Genomic DNA, 19,348 nt, shown 5'->3' with positions numbered 1-19,348 from the left:
ATATAAATCATATAAAAAAACCTTGTAAACAAAAAATTGCAATCATCGTATTTGAACTGAGATGACAGAGAAAGGTGCTGTCATTTAAAAGAATCTCCAAGTTGCAGCTCAGATATGGCTTGCTGAATTTTTTCCATATCTGTTGGAGAGAGAGAAAAATCCTTTTTATTGATTTTCTTACAAGGCCTTTTCAAGATAATTATAATGTAGAGTATCATTTGAGGGATAGGATTATTCTGTGCAAACCTTAGTTGCCAAAAATTATGATCACGGGTCACAAATTTAATTCAAAAGCTAAGGAAGCCATATTGTGCATGAAAAAAAATCTACCAAATATTTGTCATACTTCATATGCCACAACTTGAGTTCATTGATTCTAGATCAAGCAGACTATTAAGCGAGGAGATAGTGATAAAGTTGCTGAGCCATGATCTTAAAAATAAATGGAAAAAAGTGATGGCAAACAACTTCCATATTTCTATTAATGCCCATAAAAGTACCAAGAGTCAAGCTGAATGTAAAGCAGATTTTATTGTATTTCTTGTTTTATATGTTGAACTACATGAAGAAAGAAGAGATTTAAATGTATTAGGTTTTCTTAGATTCTATGCAGGCTTCAGGTGCAGGGCAAAGGAGCAATATCTTGAAACAGATTCATGAAACTAGCAAAATAGTTTGCTTAAGAAGTTGGGCCCTTTTTAATATTTGAACATGGAAAACATCTGGAATTTAAGCCTATAAAGCCTCCATCACATATTCACTGCTTTTTGCCCCATAGCATAAATTTATTCTAAAAATATTCCTAAATAGAAGTTGTCAATTCAGGTAGATTAGGTGAAAATCTCTGTCTGTTAATATTGCTTTTTAAAAAAAAAAAAAAAAAATCAGGGTGAAGATGGTCAGAAAGGTGTCCAAGGATTAGATGGACCACGAGGTATTCCAGGCCCTCCAGGACCAAAGGTGTGTTAGGTACATTTCTCAATTGTTATTGTATAATGACATTCAGTATTCTGCATGCAGATTAATATGAATTGTGTTTAATAAATTCATATAATGCAGTTATTAGATATCCTCCAATTATTAAAGATAGCATGTCTACTGGGGAATGTAAGTTATAGTCTAGCATATCTGGAAAACATCTTGCTGGAAAAGGCAAGTTCATATATTGATTAGCAAATCATGAAAGTCTGGTGAATTCCACTGCTATCATTATAGTTGCTTAGAACAATCTGGATACTAGTTCAACAATTTCAAAAACTCATAAACCTCAAAGTAAGATCAAAGATCAAAGTCTTATAGAAAGGATATCACTCATATCCTACAAATGAGTTTCTTAACTTATGAATTAACAAAAAGGAAAATATGGAATTAAAATATGTGTTAAATGTTAGCTGCTTTTAAATAAGTCTAAGGAAGAAGAGGAATAACTGCAATCTAAGTGTCTTAATCCAGAATTTTGAGATCATTTGTAATATTCTGCTTAATATTCTAATTCAATGGTATTTATAATAAAAGAATCTTTAACAGGAAACCAGACAATTATGATAAATTGAGTTTCACTGACTTTAGGGCTACACTGTGATTTGGATTTAAAGGTTAAAAGATATTTCAGAGTGCATAATCAGAAATTGTCTGCAGCTTCTGCTTTTCTTAGTGTCATGCTTTTCCCATGAAAAGACCCAGGAACTGTGGACAGATGTTAAATGAGCATAGTCATCTTTCTAAAAGCTGTATTTACCTTTGAATCTGCATGTTTTTTATAGATTTTATAGTATGTTTGAAATATGAGTTAAGGCCCCTGTAATATCAACTGACTTATTTCTGCACTTATAAAAAGAGTCTATAGAGAACTGAAAAAGAGAGTTTTCTTTTCATTGAGTGTTTAAAATAAAAAATAAAAAAATATGTTGATATACAAATACATAAACAGATTTTGTTCTTTTAGGGAGAATCTGGAATCAAAGGTGACATTGGTTCTCCAGGACCTTCAGTACGTGGGCTACCTGGCCCCAAGGTATATAAGCTACTGACTGTTCATAGGAAGAATACTTATCTGATGTTAGCTCTGCAGGGAAGTGCAGGCAAGAAGCACAAACAGGAATATTAACTTTATTTTTATTGCAAGGCTACAGTAACAGAATCTTGCCAAGTAGGAAATATTTTTCCCCTTTCTTTTTACTCTGAAGAAAACTAGGGAGTATCCCTTTGAAAACTAGGAAGTGGCCCTTTCCCACACTCGTGGGCTGAGACTTTTTTTATATGCACCTCTCCCCCCTGTCTCTCAAGGACATTCCCTCATACCATTGCATCTGAAAACAGGAATTGCCAAAAGAATAGCCATTAGTAGACTACAGCAAAAAAAATGTTGATGCTTTAAAAAAATTCCAAAAAAGGAGAATATTTATAGTTCAGGGTTGACATGAGGAATCCTTGGTGTTTTTTGAGCTTGTTTGTTTTCTTGCAGACATTTCATTAACCAAACTAATATCATCAGTGTCTCAAGAAAACAACCAAGCTCAGAGACCACAAAGGATCCCTCACTTGGGGAAAAAAGCTGTATAATGGCACATGTTTTAAGAAATTAAAGTCCCCTTCACCAAATGCATGGCTCATTTTCCTGATAGAGTACCATATATACAATGCAAGAAAGGGAAAAATAATGAAGAAGAATTTAAGAGAAATGCAGTATACAAGGTACAATAGTGATAATTGCATTTTTGACAGTGGCCATTCACCAAACAGTTGTTAGATTCAACACAAGCATTTTTCCATTGTTATATTTCATATAAAACATGTATGTGAAAACAACAGATTAAAAGAATATGAAGGGGGAATAAAAATTAATGGATGCAAAGGATGCAAATTAGTATGTGGCTAACTAAATCTATCACAGTGCAAGGCACGCTTAAATATCAAACTAAATGCTCATTAAGACTTGTTTGAAGCACAGGTATCTAATGTATTTTAAATGCTTAAAATCTGCACAGAACCTGTAACATTGTACCTTAAAGCAGGATTAGTGTATCCAAGCAGCAGAGAGGTACAGAACATATGAAATAAATTCTTTTTATTTGTAGTTTTGGAATTGTCATACTTGGTGGATGGATCTTCTCCTAGTCATAGTTTGAAATATAACTGCTCATCAAAATTATTCAGATCAACACCTGAAGTTGTCATTTTCTTTAAAAAATTCAAACGTAATGTGATTATTTTAATTTATTCATATTTGTATTGTTTAGGGTGAACAAGGATACCCAGGCCCTCCTGGAAATGATGGAAACCCTGGACATACAATTGTGGGACCTAAGGTAATAAATAAATCAATATGGCTTAAGATCAGTAAGGGAAAAGAAGAAAACACAAGGGCTTCCTCTCAAAATATTCTTCTTACTTAATTTCTGGTTAATATCTGGTATCTTTTCCCCCCTTCTTTCTCATATTACATTTTAGATTTCTATTTTCTAATATCCACTTGCTTAGTTATGTACAGTACTCTGTTTCAAAATTTGCAATCCTACTCTCCTATTCCTAAGCACTAAAGAATGAAGTTTAGAAGTTCAGTTTCATGAAGTTTCTAAATTATTTACCAGGCTGATGCAGTATATGATTTAAGTCTAAAACATTGCTTTATTCAGAATAATCTCAGTATAAGAATAAAATAAATAATACAGTAAAGCTAGAAAGCAGATCAAACTTTTAGAGTTCTTATTCACTCAGGTTCTTCCATCAATATTGATTAACTTAGCTTCCAGTTTCTCATAGACATTCATACCTGTTGTTTTACAACTTGGATTCTCTTGTATTTTTGAATATGTGTGTGTGTGTGTGTGTGTGTGTGTTTAACAAAAATCATAGACCGATAATGCTAATGAATGAAATAAAATTAAAATGAATACCTGAGAAAAATGTCTTTTCATCCTTAATGCCTCATCTCAAATATGTATGTTATTTATTATTATCTTAGACCTGCATTAGCAGATTTGTTAGCAGATTCAGTGAATTTGATAGGTATTCTTCTTTGTCAGACAGAGACTGAAAACTTATCCTCATAGCTACTAAGCAAAATTCAGCTATTTCATATGCAGTTTTGGTGCCACATTCTGCCAGGACAAATAAGATCTATATTCTTCTCTACTTGGGAAGCTTTTAAAAGAATCCTGATTAAGATAAGTCTTTATATTGCACTATAGTAAGACATGGTGCATATGCTCTATTGCATGAGAACACAATAGCTCTATTTGCAAAGATGTAGAAAAATGGAACATTTAAACCTTTGAACTTGCACACTAGAAATGACTGTCTACATTCATGAGGTATTCTGACCTTGTGTTGGAGAAATTAAAAGCACCATTTCCGAAAAATTGTTCTTCTAATCTCAGGAGGAAGTTATTGGACAAAATAGTCAGTTTTTAAGAATAGGATGTTCATAAAGTAAAACCATATGTTTGGCAACTCTGTCTTGTACAAGAACTTGGAAGTCAGAATACAGAGATCTTGCCCTTAAATTTTTCACTAAGAAATTATTTGATATATGAAAGATTGGCAGCATTCCAGAGGGATCCTTTGGTACATTCAATATGAATTTTGGCTTTCTCTGTCTGTCTTTTCCAGTGTTCTACCATTGTTTTTAATGAGTAATGTGTCTTCAAAATGAAAGCAAGAATAGGACAAAAACTAAATGTGATGTAATGTAATTTAAATACAGGAAGCAAACTTTATTAAATTTAGCATAGTTGTATAATAATAATAATAATAATAATAATAATAATAATAATAATAATAATAGTAGTAGTAGTAGTAGTAGTAGTAGTAGTAGTAGTAGTAGTAGTAGTAGTAGTAGTAGTAAAGTTGGAAGGGACCTTAGAGGTCATCTAGTCCAACCCACTGCTCAGGCAGGAAATCCTATACGATTTCAGACAAATGGCTGTCCAATTTCTTCTTAAAAACTTCCAGTGTTGGAGCATTCACCACTTCTGGAGGCAGGTTGATATTTAACTATTTTATTCCTCAAAATACCATTAACATAATTTGGCAGCAACATTTGACAGGGTTCTGGAGGTGACACTTCTGATACACTTTATTGTAACACTTTATTGTAACTATTTTGTAACTTTATTGTAACTATTAGTTCAATGCCATACATGGTTGCTCATTCTCAGATTCAAGAATGCACATTGCATCAGAATCTTACATACTTTTCCTAATAGCATTGTTCAATAAGAGGTTTTACACTTTCCTTCATTTGTACTCCATACAGAGGCACAATTTGGTATGCTATGACACAATATACTGCCAACGGAACTATAACATGTGAAGTGTTTGTATCACTTTATAAAGCCCTAGTAAGACAACACCTGGATACTGCAACCAATTTTGGTCACCATACTACAAAAAAGATGTTGAGAGTTTGGGAAAAGTTCAGAGAAAAGCAACTAAAATGATCAAAGGCCTGGAGACTAAAACATATGAGGAATGATTGCAGGACTTGGGTTTGGCTAGTCTAAAGAAAAGAAGAAATAGGGGAGACATGATAGCAGTATTCCAGTATTTGAGGGGTTGCCATAAAGAAGAGGGGGTCATGTTATTCACCAAAGCACTAGAGGGCAAGACAAGAAACAAAGGTTGGAAACTGATCAAAGAGAGAAGCAACCTGGAATTAAGGAGAAACTTCCTGACAGTGAGGACAATCAACCAGTGGAACAGCTTGCCTCCAGAAATCATGGGCACTCCATCACTGGAGATTTTAAAGAAGAGACTAGATAGTCACTTGTCTGAAATGATGTAGGTTCTTCTGCTTGAGCAGGGGGCTGGGCTAGAAGACCTCCAAAGTCCTTCCAGCTCTATTCTATTCCAATAACATTTATTTATTTATTTATTATTTAAATTTATATACCGCCCTATCTCCCTTACGGGACTCAGGGCGGTGAACAGGCAATAATAAAAATCACAATAAATATTGAATAAAAAGCCTGCTCTAAAATACCTCATATAAAACCCCTAGCAAAGCCCAATCAAAACTACGCCAGGCTGGCTGCATGGAATAGATGGGTTTTCAAGGCTCGGCGGAAGAGGCGCAGGTCCGTAGTTGTACATAAGTCGGGGGGGTAGGTCATTCCAGAGGGCAGGAGCTGCCACAGAGAAGGCTCTCCCCCCTATTAACATCTCAGTGTTAATGAAGAGAATTTATATTAATGCTTATGATTTGTGTTCAGGGTGCTCCAGGTGTTATTGGACCTGCCGGACCGCCCGGGGCCAAGGGGGATGGCTTTCCAGGCCCATCAGTAAGTGTAATTTCACTTATATGTTCTTGTCTGGCATTTAAGGATAATAAATAGGCTTATTAATGTTTTAAATACAAACAAACAAATAAATAATATAAGAAGCTTATATTACAGCCTTATACAGGTTGTGAGCACATATAATACTGAGCAATGATTTTTAATCATGGTTTGTTGTTGAAAAAGTAAAAGTTGCTTGGTGTGCACATTGTGTTAAGCAAAAAGAAACAACTCATATTAGGTCTTAGTGGTAAGTGGGAACCCCTAGGTCAAAAATGTTACTCTTAGTCCTCTCTCCCCAGGATTTCAGGCTTTCCCCCAGATTTTCCTAGAGACACCAGGAATTGAATTTGGAATTTTCTACTTGCAAATGTCTCCTTCTCCAATTCAAAGAAACAGACACTCATGCAAGACCTAACCCCACCCCAGTGGTGGGGTTCAAATATGTGAACAACTGGTTCTCTGTGTGGATGCCGCTTCCGGAAGTCCATTCTGGGCCTGGGCAACAAAAAATTAGCTACCTGTTCTGCCGAAGTGGTGCGAACCGGCTGAATTCCACCACTGCTCCACCCCTATTTTCTATTGTTCTGTAAAGCTAATTTGCTTGTCTGTTTCTTTAACTCTGCTAGGGACCTCAAGGATTGCCTGGCTTTCCAGGACCAAGAGGCCTTAAAGGAGCTGGTGATCCGGGACAAAAGGTGCAGATGCAGTGTTCTTATTTACTTTTGAAATATATGTCTTTATAAATTTCAGTATTGTTTTGAGAAAGCATCTTTTACAAGGTGCTCTCTATAATGGACTCTTTGAGTAATAAATATATCTATTTGTAAATGAATCAGAATAATCAGATATAATTAATAGTATTCCACAGCAGTATTTCTCAATCTGAGCAACTCTAAGATGCATGGACTTCAACTCCCAGAATCTGGGAATTAAAATCTACACATTTTAGAGTTGCTAAGATTGAGAAAAATTGTCCTACAGCATTTTTTGGCAGATGTAAAGCAGGGGGTTGGACTAGATAACCTCCAAGGTCTCTTCCAACATCATCATTATTAGTTTGGCTTTAATCCGCTTGTAATATTTGGGTGGATTTCTACATTTCTTTGTGTCAAATTAACATTCTAACAATATCATGCCATTTGAAGAATTAGAACTGTTAATTATATGCAGGAAAGACTTGCTGTTATTTGTGATGACAAACACAAATTGCATTTGTATAGCTACCATTTACTTCCATGTAAGGAAGTGAGGTTCTCAGTAAATTTTAGAAAAATTCAAAAAGCTCTGAGTAGATTTTGGTATTTTTGCAAGACTTAAATTTGAGAATAAACTCTGTCTCTATTTTAAGTTGTCATGTTCTTGTAATTCAGAACATTCTCTCAATGTGATTTGCCTTTGGCTGTATGAATAGGATTCACATTGATATTAATACACATTAAAAAGCACTACACACATTGTAGTATAAAGAAAGCCCATGTATGAAGGAACAGGTTACCTGGTGGAGGAGCGAAGTTGTATTAAGTGTTATTGCAATTATGTGAACAGTTTGATCTATAATCTCTACAAGAAGCTAAAGCAGTGTTTCTGGATATTTTAAGATGTGTGGACCTCCTAGAATTCCTCAATCAGACTGAGATATTCTGGGAACTGAAGTTCACACATCTTGTAGTTGGGCAAGATTGAGAAACACTAAGCTAAAGCACAAAATCTTTCGCCTTTGAAACTAGAATGTAGCATAACTGCAAGAAAGAGAGGGAGAAAAGGAGAGAAGGATAGGAAGAAGACATGGGATGTCTTTTGCACGAGTCGTATTGGTCTGTTTGCCCTTGTAGCCCGACACCGCCTATTTTGACCTTCCTGAACCTCAGGGCTATATTTCTCATCACATCATTTTATATCTGATATTGGAAATGGCATGAATCTATGGATATAAGCAATCTAGAGATTTCTATGCCACATCATTTTCTTCATATCTCTTATTACTGACCAGAAAAAACACTGGCATAAGAGCTTAATCTTACCAGTCTTATGTAAAGTCTCTTCTCCCTTGCCATCATTACTAATTAACTCTTTATTTTGCTCGGGGATTATTCTTCCTCTTTGAGGTAGACATGGGCAGAAAACTACACTAAGATTCACCACAGTGTGGTGTGGAAGAGAGGGTTCCTGCCTGTTTTTATTTATTTTTTTGTTTGTTTGTATCCCACCTCTATTATTTTTACAAATAGCTCAAGGTGGTGAACATATCCAGCACATATTCCTCAGAAGGATGGAAGTCTGAGTCAGCCTTGATCAAATGCCTGGCATAAGTCTTTCCTTGTTGTCTTCAGAAAGACAGAGTGTTTTTCCTCTCATGCATGAGAAGACAGAGAGTGATTGTCTCCTTCTGCATGGAGAAGAACATGTAAGGGCAGGCTTTCTTCTATTTAGCTCTGCCTTTGAAGGTACCCTACATTCAGAAAGTAGGTAGGGAGCTGTATCCAGAGTTATAGGACTAGCTGTCGGGCGGAGGAATTCTAGGGGCTGAAATCCATGCATCTTAAAGTTGCCAACTTTGGAAAATATTGTATTAGAATATTGCCTAGGAATCCCCAATTGCTTCTCTGAAAGGAGTACTCCATATTGCTAGGGCAGCAACACTAGTGGCCTCACTGTACGTAGGCTATAGTGGCAACACTTTTTATATCAGGATTACTGAATTTAAACTGCATACCACATAGCTGAAGCATCCAGTCTGGCTTTTAGACTTTAATATTTCTTCCTATGTCTTTTAGACTTTAATATTTCTTCCCTATCCCCTGATTTGTAGTATTTTGATTAATTTAATTTCTGCAAAATTTAAATGCTGTCAACACCTCATTTTGCTGTTCTTCATAAAGATAGCACTATGGATATTTTCTTCCATAAAACAGTACCCAATAATAATATATTATACTTATTGCTATTCTTTTTTCCACAAAGACATTGTTTTTCTTCTCTCATTATTGGCATTGTGCAAGGATGAAATCTTTTTTGATACTACCCCAATTGCTAATTTAAACTGCATTGCTTTAATCCCCAGATATATAAAACAGCTTTGTTTAACTAAAAAGCCCCCATTAATAAATTTGCATACAAGTCAAGCTGGAATGCCTCTAACTTTTGCACTGTAAGAATGTTCCCTGAAGATCAGTTGGGGCTCTGTTTTCTTGGCTTGAGAAATGGCTCACACATATATCCAGCAGAGAACTGGAATTTGTTGTAACAGAGATTCAATTCACACCAAATTGCCTGTGGGATGCATGAACTATATGGGCACCGCCTTGTTGTTGAGACATGGTACACAGTAAAGGAGCATAGTTGTAATCACAAGCGAAAATAAAATGCATAACTTTCAAGGAATTGCAGCTTAAATAGGCTCTAAAGTATTCTGCCTGTAAAGCAGATCAAAGACCTATACCACCAACATCGTCCCTAGGAGATACACTAGGCCAGCTGCTGAAAGAATGCCTTTTTAAATTGTGACCTCTCAGGTTCTGGCTGAACTCCCAAAAAGAGCAGACTGGCTGTTCCTCACTCCAGGCATCCTATTAATCTCACGGTTACTAACTATTCAGGACTGCTGGATTGGCTCAGAATATGTTGCTACCAGAAGAGACAGAGCAGCGATTTCGATGGAATGTTCTCTGCTGCATCCAAGTCTGTTGGATAACTTAGAGGGCTTAGGATCTAATGTGTGAGAAGCATAAGAACCAGGGTTCTTCAACCTCTAATGCTAATAGTGAGACTGGCAATATGGAATGCAGTGGGTGGAATTTTAAAGTTTTGACCCAGCTACATAATTTTTCTGATAACTACATGCAATTACATGCATCTATACATGCGTTATAAATGTATCTACTATGCTGTTATCTTATTTATTTTAAATGCTGCTATTTTGTTTCTTTATTATAAAGCATTCAAAACACTCCCATCATTGCTTGTTTTTGTCTGTTTTTGTGTCTGATGATGGAGGAGAAAGTTTGGCTTCTATTCCCTACGGGCAAACCATCGATTGGTGATTTTATAGCTCTTGTATGTAAGCCATTCAGCTTTTTGGAGTTGGGTGGCCTAGAAATTTGATTATTATATATATTATACACGTTGGTAAGGCCACACATGGAATAATGCACACGGCACACACACCCCAGCCTGCATTTTGCCATCAGTGGCCTTCTGGAAAGGCCTCTTATGGCAAAATGCAGGCTGGGGGGGGGTGCCGCAGAAGAAGTGGGCGAGGCAGGTGTCAATTCATGGGAGGCTGGCTGCAAAGCTAAATGGGTGCAGGGCACATGGGGCAGATCCACCCCCACATGCACCTCACCCCAAAACTAGGGCTTATTTTCGGGGTAGGTTTTACTTTCGGGAACCACGGTCAACCAGATCTATCAAATCTAGTTAAGAGGCTGCACCTGCCAGATTTGGCTAGTTCTGCCATGCAAAATGGGAATGATGTTTTGCTCCATCTGATTCCCATCCTCCTTCTACTGCCCTGCTTATATAATGAGAGGAATCTTTGTGCAAATGAAAATATATATAAAATAACAGAATGGTAGAGACATAAGAAATGGATCAGAACTTCTTTTTTTCCAAGAGTTCTGGCAAGATAGTTCAATGTCCAAGGGGGTTGTTGGTGGAATTCTTTTGTTCGCAGACGTGAGTGCTATTGAGTCATGACTTTACTTTAGCTACATTTATAGATCCAGGGAACAGAGACTCATGCCATGCAAAACAGTCTTAAGAGACACAAAAGGGATATACATTATGCAAGAGATTGGTGCAAAGTTGCTGGGAAAATATAATAGTAAGCAGCCTAAACTCATTTATACTGATTTTAAGATACGTCAGTGAAAAGCAGCTTCTCCCAAACATGAATTCATAGAATTCTAGTTTAAAATGCACCGTGTGTGCTCATTCTTGGCTACTCCACAAATGTCTTCAGATGCAAAATTATCTGAGTAATTTAGGAATCATTTGGCTCCCCCTACTGGTAATATTTAGCACACAGAGAATTTCAACACAAATACAGGTAGTCCTTGACTTATGGCCACAATTGGGACTGAAACATCCATTACTAAGTGAGACAGTTGTTAAGTGAGTCATACCCAATTTAATAACTTTTTTTGCTGTGGTTGTTAAGCAAATCACAATAGCTGCTAAGTGAATCACATGGTTGTTAAGTGACTCCACCTTCCTACTTGTTTGTTGGAGGCCAGCTGGGAAAATAACAAATGGCAATCATTTGTTTTTGTAGACATGACAAGCATCATAAATACGTGTCAGTTGCCAAGTGCCCAAATTTTGATCATGTGACCGTGATGATGATGTGATGATTGTAAGTGCAAGCATAGGTTGTAAGTCACTTTTTTCAGTGCCATTGTAACTTTGAACGTTCACTAAACAAATGGTTGTAAATTGAGAACTATCTATGTTTAGGGCTAATTCTAATTGTGTGTCTTTACTAAAGCTACTTGAAGTTAGCTTTCTCTGGAAGAAAGTTATGTTAGGGTTAGTGTGTGTGTGTTGTGTGTGTTTGTGTGTGTGTATCACTCAAGGTTTGTGTGTGTGTGTATCACTCATACCTAATACTCTCACTTCTTTTCCTCACAACAATCACCCTGTGAGAAGGATTGGGCCAAGAGAGAGAGTGGCCCAAAGTCACTCAGCTAGTTTTCATGCCTAGCATTCATAGTTTCCTGATTTATAGACCACTGCTTAACTGCTACACCAAGGTTTCTCAAACTTGGCAACTTTAAGATGGGTGGCTTTCAGTTCCCAGAATTTTGGCTGGAAATTCTGAGAATTCTCCCTCACTGACTAGAGGATTCTGGGAGTTGAACTCCATTCATCTTAAAGCAGTGAGTTTGAGAAACAATTCTACACCCAAATGCCTCTCTGTGTTTTCTACCATGTTAGCTCACTTTTGTGTGTGCATGGTGGGATAATGCTGGACAGTGGGGTCACCTCCATGGAAAATTCTGGGCTGCATATTGGCAGGTCCAAGGAAATTCTGATAAGTGGAAATGATGCTAGAGATACTGCTTTGTTGTGAATGAGCATAACAGTTACTTATTTCATATTTTAACTCAAAAATCAATTAAAAAAGTGAAATGGGAGCAAAGGAAGCCCTAAAGGAAGTGTCTGTGGTCACATTGTTACCATGATATCATATTGCAGATCCCTAATTTCAATGTGGAAAGTATTTAGCTTAAATTGGTCAATATCAGCCTGTATTGCAGACTGTGTATAACGTAGAAAAATGGAATTAACGTAAATTCAGCAATCGAAACTATATCACCACCTGTCCCAGTGCTAAATTCTTTTGAAGTAGTATATCCTTTCATTTTTTTAATCATTAAAAGAATTACTGTATAGAGATAATACATACTGCAGACAGTTTTAATTACTCCAAATCCTGTTCCTGCTATTTTCTTTATCATGAGTTTTCTAGCACATGAAAAGTCTCTGTGTGGGAGAAACGTGGTTTGAAGTGATGAAATAACACAGAAAACTGGGTACTGGGCCCCTCTCTCCATTACTAATTAGGTTTCAACAAGTGTTTTTCAACCTCAGGAATTTAAGATGTGTGGACTTCAACTCTCTATCCTGCCATGCTCTGTAGGGAATTTTGAAAGTTGAAGTCTACAGGTCTTAAAAGTCCCTAAAGTTGAGAAACACTGGATTAAACAAAAATGGGGAAGGAACAGACAGAACATCCACTAAAGAAATATAGAGGAAACATATAGAATAGGGAATAGCTACTATGAAGCATTAACGTAGCTATAGTAGTATATGAAGCATCTGTAGAGAATGTAGAGATAGTGCAAACCATTTGGAAATAATTTCTATAATAAATAATTAGTTTCATTTTATTTTGGTTAGAGTTTTAACTGAATTTGGCACATTTCCATGTTCCAAATATTACTTTTCCAAAAGTTAAAAGAGCTAAAACCCGAATAAGGCTATTATATTACACATGAGGTTCATTTGCTTGCAAGGTTACCCTCTTGGATCCAAGATCTTCATCTTTGGAATACTGTTTCCCAAGGTATCTGTGGTGCATGGCTGCATATGGCAATATCCCAACCTTGTACTTATACCTTTGGAAAACCTGGTTTTGAAGTGCAGCATACACTTTTTGGAATTAAATAAAAATAAGCATGTTTTTTCCAGAGAACGTTGCCTCTGAGGCTTGGTATGGCAGTCTAAGGCAGGGGTGTCAAACTGCCGGCCCACGGGCCGGTTTCATCATACTGAAGCCGCGCCCACCCCATTGCCGGCAATGGCAAAACCGGCCCGATACGTTGCGCGACATCACATGACGTCACGAGTTTGACACCCCTGGTCTAAGGGCTCAGTTTTCTATCATATCACAGCTCTGCTTTCAGAAGGGGAAATCCAGCATTAGATCCCCAATTCCTGTCAAATTTTGCAGATGAAATTTTTTGCAAAGGTTCCAGATAAGGGACAATGGTAGTGCTGAAAGAATTTTAGATATGAATTATCCAATTCCTATTTGTTTTATTGATGGAAGATGCCTTATGAAGTGCTGCTGGGTGAGGAATTCTAGGAGTTGAAATCCACAAGTCTTAAAGTTGCCAAGCCTTGCTCTAAATCACAAGACACAGAAATTGCAGATTACATGAAATATTTGGCTTTGCTTTTTTGAATGAAATGCCATATATTACTTCTAATACAATTTGCTTTGAAATCATGTTTGACTTATGAGATTGCAATGAGATTGCCCTTATCTTCTATCTCCTTCCTTCCTTCCTTCCTTCCTTCCTTCCTTCCTTCCTTCCTTCCTTCCTTCCTTCCTTCCCATTCATAAATGTATGTGATTATAATTCCTGTCTAATTTCTTTCTATTAGGGAGAACAAGGAGCACGAGGACCACCAGGACCTCCTGGACAAAGAGGAGTGGGAATACCTGGGCCAAAGGTCAGTGAGATGTTCATTTGATTGCTGGGTAAATGGAGATAACAGTGGTGAGGAGAAAATTTCAATTGGGCTTCAGATTCTATGGATGCCTCAATTTAGACACTCTCTAAGCAATATTTGGAGAAAAATCATGTACCAGGCTTGATTCTGTTGCCTTACAACTTACTCCCTCCCCTCCAGTCAGTCCTAAATCCAATGTCTCACCAGAAAAATAGGACCACTTCATATAGTCAATAACAACTTTAGGTTTGTTTTTTTTACTAATTAGCTTTTGCAATATTATTTGTACTCTAAAATTCTCATAAGGAATATAGGCTTTTTCATACTCAAAAGAGAACATTGTATGATTCCAATTTTAGCATTGATTTACTCCATGGCTGCTACTCTCTTGGAAAACTTTAATTATAATCTACATTTTATAGATCAGAGTGATCTACTTTGACCATTTCAATTTCAACACCTTTCTCACCTATTCTGAGAAATAATAAAAACACAAATTTGGACAAGATATTGGCCAGAACAACCTTAAGCCTGGATGTCTTTGTCTGTGGCCAGTTCCTTTTCTGATTTCTTTCCATGAAGTTGTTTCATCTTGTCCCCAGTCCACAATAGAGGCAGATTTAGTTAAATAGCATATTCTTTTTTATCCCAACACAATCCAAGGGCAGTTTGTTGATGTATATAATTTGTTATATGTTGACACATCTTGGATGCCCGCAGTGACATAAAATAGAGGGAGGATATAATTTAGTAATAGGAACAGTAAGTTTTATGCCAGTATTTATAACTAGTATTTATTTATAAATAAATAAAATAAATGCAACGATCTTACTTCTTAGTAGCAAAGCTCAGCAGATGTCAGGTTTACTGGTTTTGCCAGTTTTTTCACCTATAACCTCAAGAACCAAAAAAAGAAATGTGCAAGAGAGAGACATTGTTAAAATTAAAGACAGCTACTTTATACGGGAATTGATTTTAGTAGTTTTCCTTACTGATTGTTGATCAGTGGTGATCCTGGCCAAAATAGCTTAGGAATTAGGTATATATGTTTGACTATATTTATCAAGAAACACATGAACAATACAGGTCACTTTTAAATAATTCAGACTACACTGATTAGTACTGTAGAAAAATTATATGCTCATCATAGGATTAAATTTGCATCCCCTGTTACAAATAGCTACATTTGTATTGGGAAAATTCCTCCAGTCTGGATTCCTAGACTATAAGTGTCTTAAATGTTTGCATATCCAGTGACAACTATCCAAAATCCATCCATACAACATTTCTACATCTGATTTATTAGTTTTCCATCCCTCTATCACAAGTGATCATGATGCAACAGTGTTTATAACAGATTAAAAATATTGTCTTTAACTTTGGCCATAAACCAGTGAAGGGATTTCATTGATTATCAGAGCACGTTGACCCAAAGAATACATTAGAAACTTTCATTTCCCATATAACTAACTGCCAATACCATATGTTAGAAGAGAAAAAACAAAGAATAGGTGAAAAAAGAAACAGAAGTAATCTGGAAAAACATAACAACAAGATAGCCAGTCCCCATATAGTAACCAAATTGAGATCGCAACTCCATTGCTAAGTGAAATGATCATTAAACAAAACATAATTGCCCACTTAGTGACAGTTTTTCCTGCATTGATCATTAAGTGACCACTTGCAATTTATAAGCAGCACATCATATGACCTTGTGACTTGGGAAGGTCATCAATGGAAATCACATGACTGCAAGATGCTGCAATAGTTATAAATGTGCAACAGTTGCCAGGCAACCAAGGCAGATATACTGTGACAGTCATAAGAGCAAGGACCAGTTGTAAGTCACTTTTTTCAGTGTTGTAGATTCAAACATTCACTAAATGAATTATCACTAAGCACGGTCTATTTGTAATGAGGAGGAGGAAGAGGGAGTGATATTTGTTAGATTTATAACTTACTTTTCCTTCAAGAACTCAATATGATGTATGTGGGGATCCTTTTTCTTTTTGTCCCCACAACAGCAACACTGTGAGGTAGGTTATGCTGAGAGGGAGTGACTAGTGCAAAGTTACAAGTGAGTTGGACTATTTACCTAGTGTGCATATTTGATAAAATTCAAACAGAGCTAAAAGACCAGGCTTACTATGTAAGATTTGACAGAAACTAAAACTAATCAGAATATTAGTAGGATATGAATCTTCATCATAAGAATATATTAGTATTTATCTTTGTGATAATGCACAATGTGTATATTAAACTTAAGGACTGTGGGCAATGACAATTGTAAACAAATTATTTTATCAAATGTAAATCAAAATAGCCTACAAGGAACAAAAAAAGCAGGCAAAGGTCTAGCTACAAGGAACATAATATTGAAATAGGTACAAAAGACAGAGATAGCACTGAACAAAATAGGAACCAAAGCACTTAGAAAGAAGGAGTGCTTAGATAAGAAAAGCCAGATAGGTATACCTGGCTAAGGAGTAATATCTGTGGTAAGGTCTGTGTATATTAGTACAATCACCGATTATGTACTAGTTGCAATGTTCTCCAGCTGCCAAAATAGCCAATGTAGTTTTGGGTTGCATTAATAAAAGTACAATGTCAGAATCAGAAGATGTGTTAATGCTAGTCTATGTGCACTGCTCATACTACACCAGGAATATTATGTCCCATTTTTGTCCATACAAAAATAGTTCTGTGGAACAAGAAAGAGTGCATAGTAGAACAAGAAAGATAATAATGGGCTTGGATGCTAAATGCTATGAGAGGTTAAAGGACCTTGGTAACTTTAGCCTAACAAAGGGAAGACTAAATGGATATATGACACCAGTCATCTCACACACATATTGTATAAAGGGATTTCAGCCGGAAGAAGGTGTGGACTTATTATTCAGAGCATCCAACTGCAAGACAAGGATCAGCAGGTGGAAACTTAACACAGAGAGATCAAAACTTGAAATAATATTTAAAGTTATTAAACAGTGGAATATCCTACCTCCCAAAGTTATGGATGCTCCATCACTGGAAGTTTTCAATAAAAGACTGACTTTCTGCAAAATGGCATGAATTTACTTCCACTGATTAAAGGACATCAAGGTCCTTTCTAACCTGTGATTCTATGATTCTAAAATAAACCAAAAAAGAAAGTCACAGAATTATATCAAACTGGGATGAGTAAGGGATCAACAGTATGGATAATCTTGTCTGATGGGAAATTTTGGTCTGTTTTTATATTGTTATTTTTATTGATGTGAACGTCCTGGGATCATTGTGTGAGATAGGCTGTCATTGTATCTCTGTTTGTACATGTCTGTGTGTGTGTTGGGTAGGAATAATTTTGATGTTTGTGAAATGACAGCAATATAAAAGGTTTGAAGCAAATCATCCCGAGATAGACCAGCAGAATCTATTTTTACTTCAATATAATAACATTGTAAATTTATCAAAATTTTACTGGTTTTCTATTTTCAAATTGACTGGAAGACTTAATAAATAATAATAATCAGAATAGAGATGGAAGGGACCTTGGAGGTCTTCTACTCTAGCCCCATGCTCAAGCAGGGGTCCCTATATCATTTCAGACAAGTGGCTGTTCAGTCTCTTCTTAAAAACTTAGAGTGATGAAGCACCCACAATGTCTAAAGGCAAGCTGTTCCACTGGTTAATTGTCGTCACTGTTAGGAAGTTTCTCCTTAATTCCAGGTTGCTTCTTTCCTTGATTAGTTCCCATCCATTGTTTCTTGTCTTGCTTTCTGGTGCTTTGGAAAATAAATCGACCCCTTCCTCCTTGTGACAGCCTTTCAAATACTGGAATGCTGCTATCATATCCCCCTTAGTCCTTCTTTTCTCTAGACTGGCCATTCCCAAATCCTGTCACCAATCTTCATATGTTTTAGTCTCCAGACTTTTAATCATCTTAGTTGCTCTTCTTTCCATTTTTTTCAAAGTCTCAACATTATTTTGTAATGTGATGACCAAAACTAGATGTAGTATTCCAGATGTGGCTTTATAAAGCAGTATTAATACTTCACGTGATTTTGATTCTGTGCCTTTGTTTATAACAACCAAGGATTGTATTAGCTTTTTTGGCTGCTGCCACACACTGCTGAATCATGTTTAAGTGATCATCCACTAGGACTTCAAGGTCCCTCTCACAATTACTTTTTTTGAGCCAGGTTTCACCTAATCTGTATTTGTACTTTTGGTTTTTCCTGCCCAGGTGTAAAACCTTGCTTTTCTCCACATTAAATATCATTTCGTTGGATAGGGCCCATTGTTCAAGTCTGTCAAGATCTTTTTGGATTCTGAGTTTGTCTTCTCGGGTGTTTGCTATTCCTGCCAGCTTAGTGTCATCAGCAAATTTGATGAGATACCCTTCTATTCCCTCATCTAAGTCATTTATGAAGATATTTTTTTTTTTAAAAAGTATTATTATTCTTTTAAAAATTCAATTTCTACATTGAACAGTGTGTTGTCTAGGTATATAAGTATTAAAATATAATAATAATCACATTCATAATTTATCAAAATACAATCATATACTAGGAAATAGCAATCAAAATATTAAAAATAGTATTACCCACATTAACATTAGTTATATAACAATCAAAGTATTTACTAATCCATTATAAATCTTGCTCACATAATCCACATATTTTCATATTTCCAAATTTCTAACCTCTGTTTTTATCAGGTAACCATTGGTAAAATAAGTCCCATGTCATATAATATTCTGTTTCTTCTTTTTCTTTAATTTTTAATGTTAACCTATCCATTTCTGCGCATTCCAGTATTTTTTTAATTATATTCTCCTCTGTAGGAGTTTCTTCATTTTTCCAAAATTGTGCATATACTATCCTATCTGCTGTTAAAATATGTAAAATTAAATAAGTATTACCTTTATTGTAATTTCCTGGTAACATGCCCAGTAAGAATATCTCTGGTTTTAGATCTATATGTTGTTTTGTCATTGCTTCCAACCATACATGAATTTTATTCCAATATTTTTTTGCTTTGGGACATGTCCACCACATGTGGTAATACGAATCTGGTATTTGATTGCATTGCCAACATTTAGCAGATTTATCTTTATACATATTTGA

General features: G+C 36.0%; 1 protein-coding gene across 1 annotated transcript in view; it reads left to right on the top strand.

The window, feature by feature from the left end:
* Positions 1-19,348, top strand: part of COL28A1 (collagen type XXVIII alpha 1 chain) — an 85,297-nt gene that overhangs the window by 49,128 nt on the left and 16,821 nt on the right. Inside the window, exons 20-24 of the mRNA XM_029283268.1 lie at positions 1,946-2,014; positions 3,240-3,308; positions 6,213-6,281; positions 6,908-6,976; positions 14,172-14,240. Coding sequence (XP_029139101.1) covers positions 1,946-2,014; positions 3,240-3,308; positions 6,213-6,281; positions 6,908-6,976; positions 14,172-14,240 — 345 coding nt within the window. The remainder of the gene's footprint in view (positions 1-1,945; positions 2,015-3,239; positions 3,309-6,212; positions 6,282-6,907; positions 6,977-14,171; positions 14,241-19,348) is intronic.

Source organism: Protobothrops mucrosquamatus, unplaced genomic scaffold (assembly GCF_001527695.2).
Source record: "Protobothrops mucrosquamatus isolate PMUCROS unplaced genomic scaffold, P.Mucros_1.0 scaffold45, whole genome shotgun sequence".
Taxonomy (NCBI): domain Eukaryota; kingdom Metazoa; phylum Chordata; class Lepidosauria; order Squamata; family Viperidae; genus Protobothrops; species Protobothrops mucrosquamatus.
The sequence above is the reverse complement of the archived record's forward strand: the minus strand, read 5'-3'. Positions and strand labels throughout refer to the sequence as shown.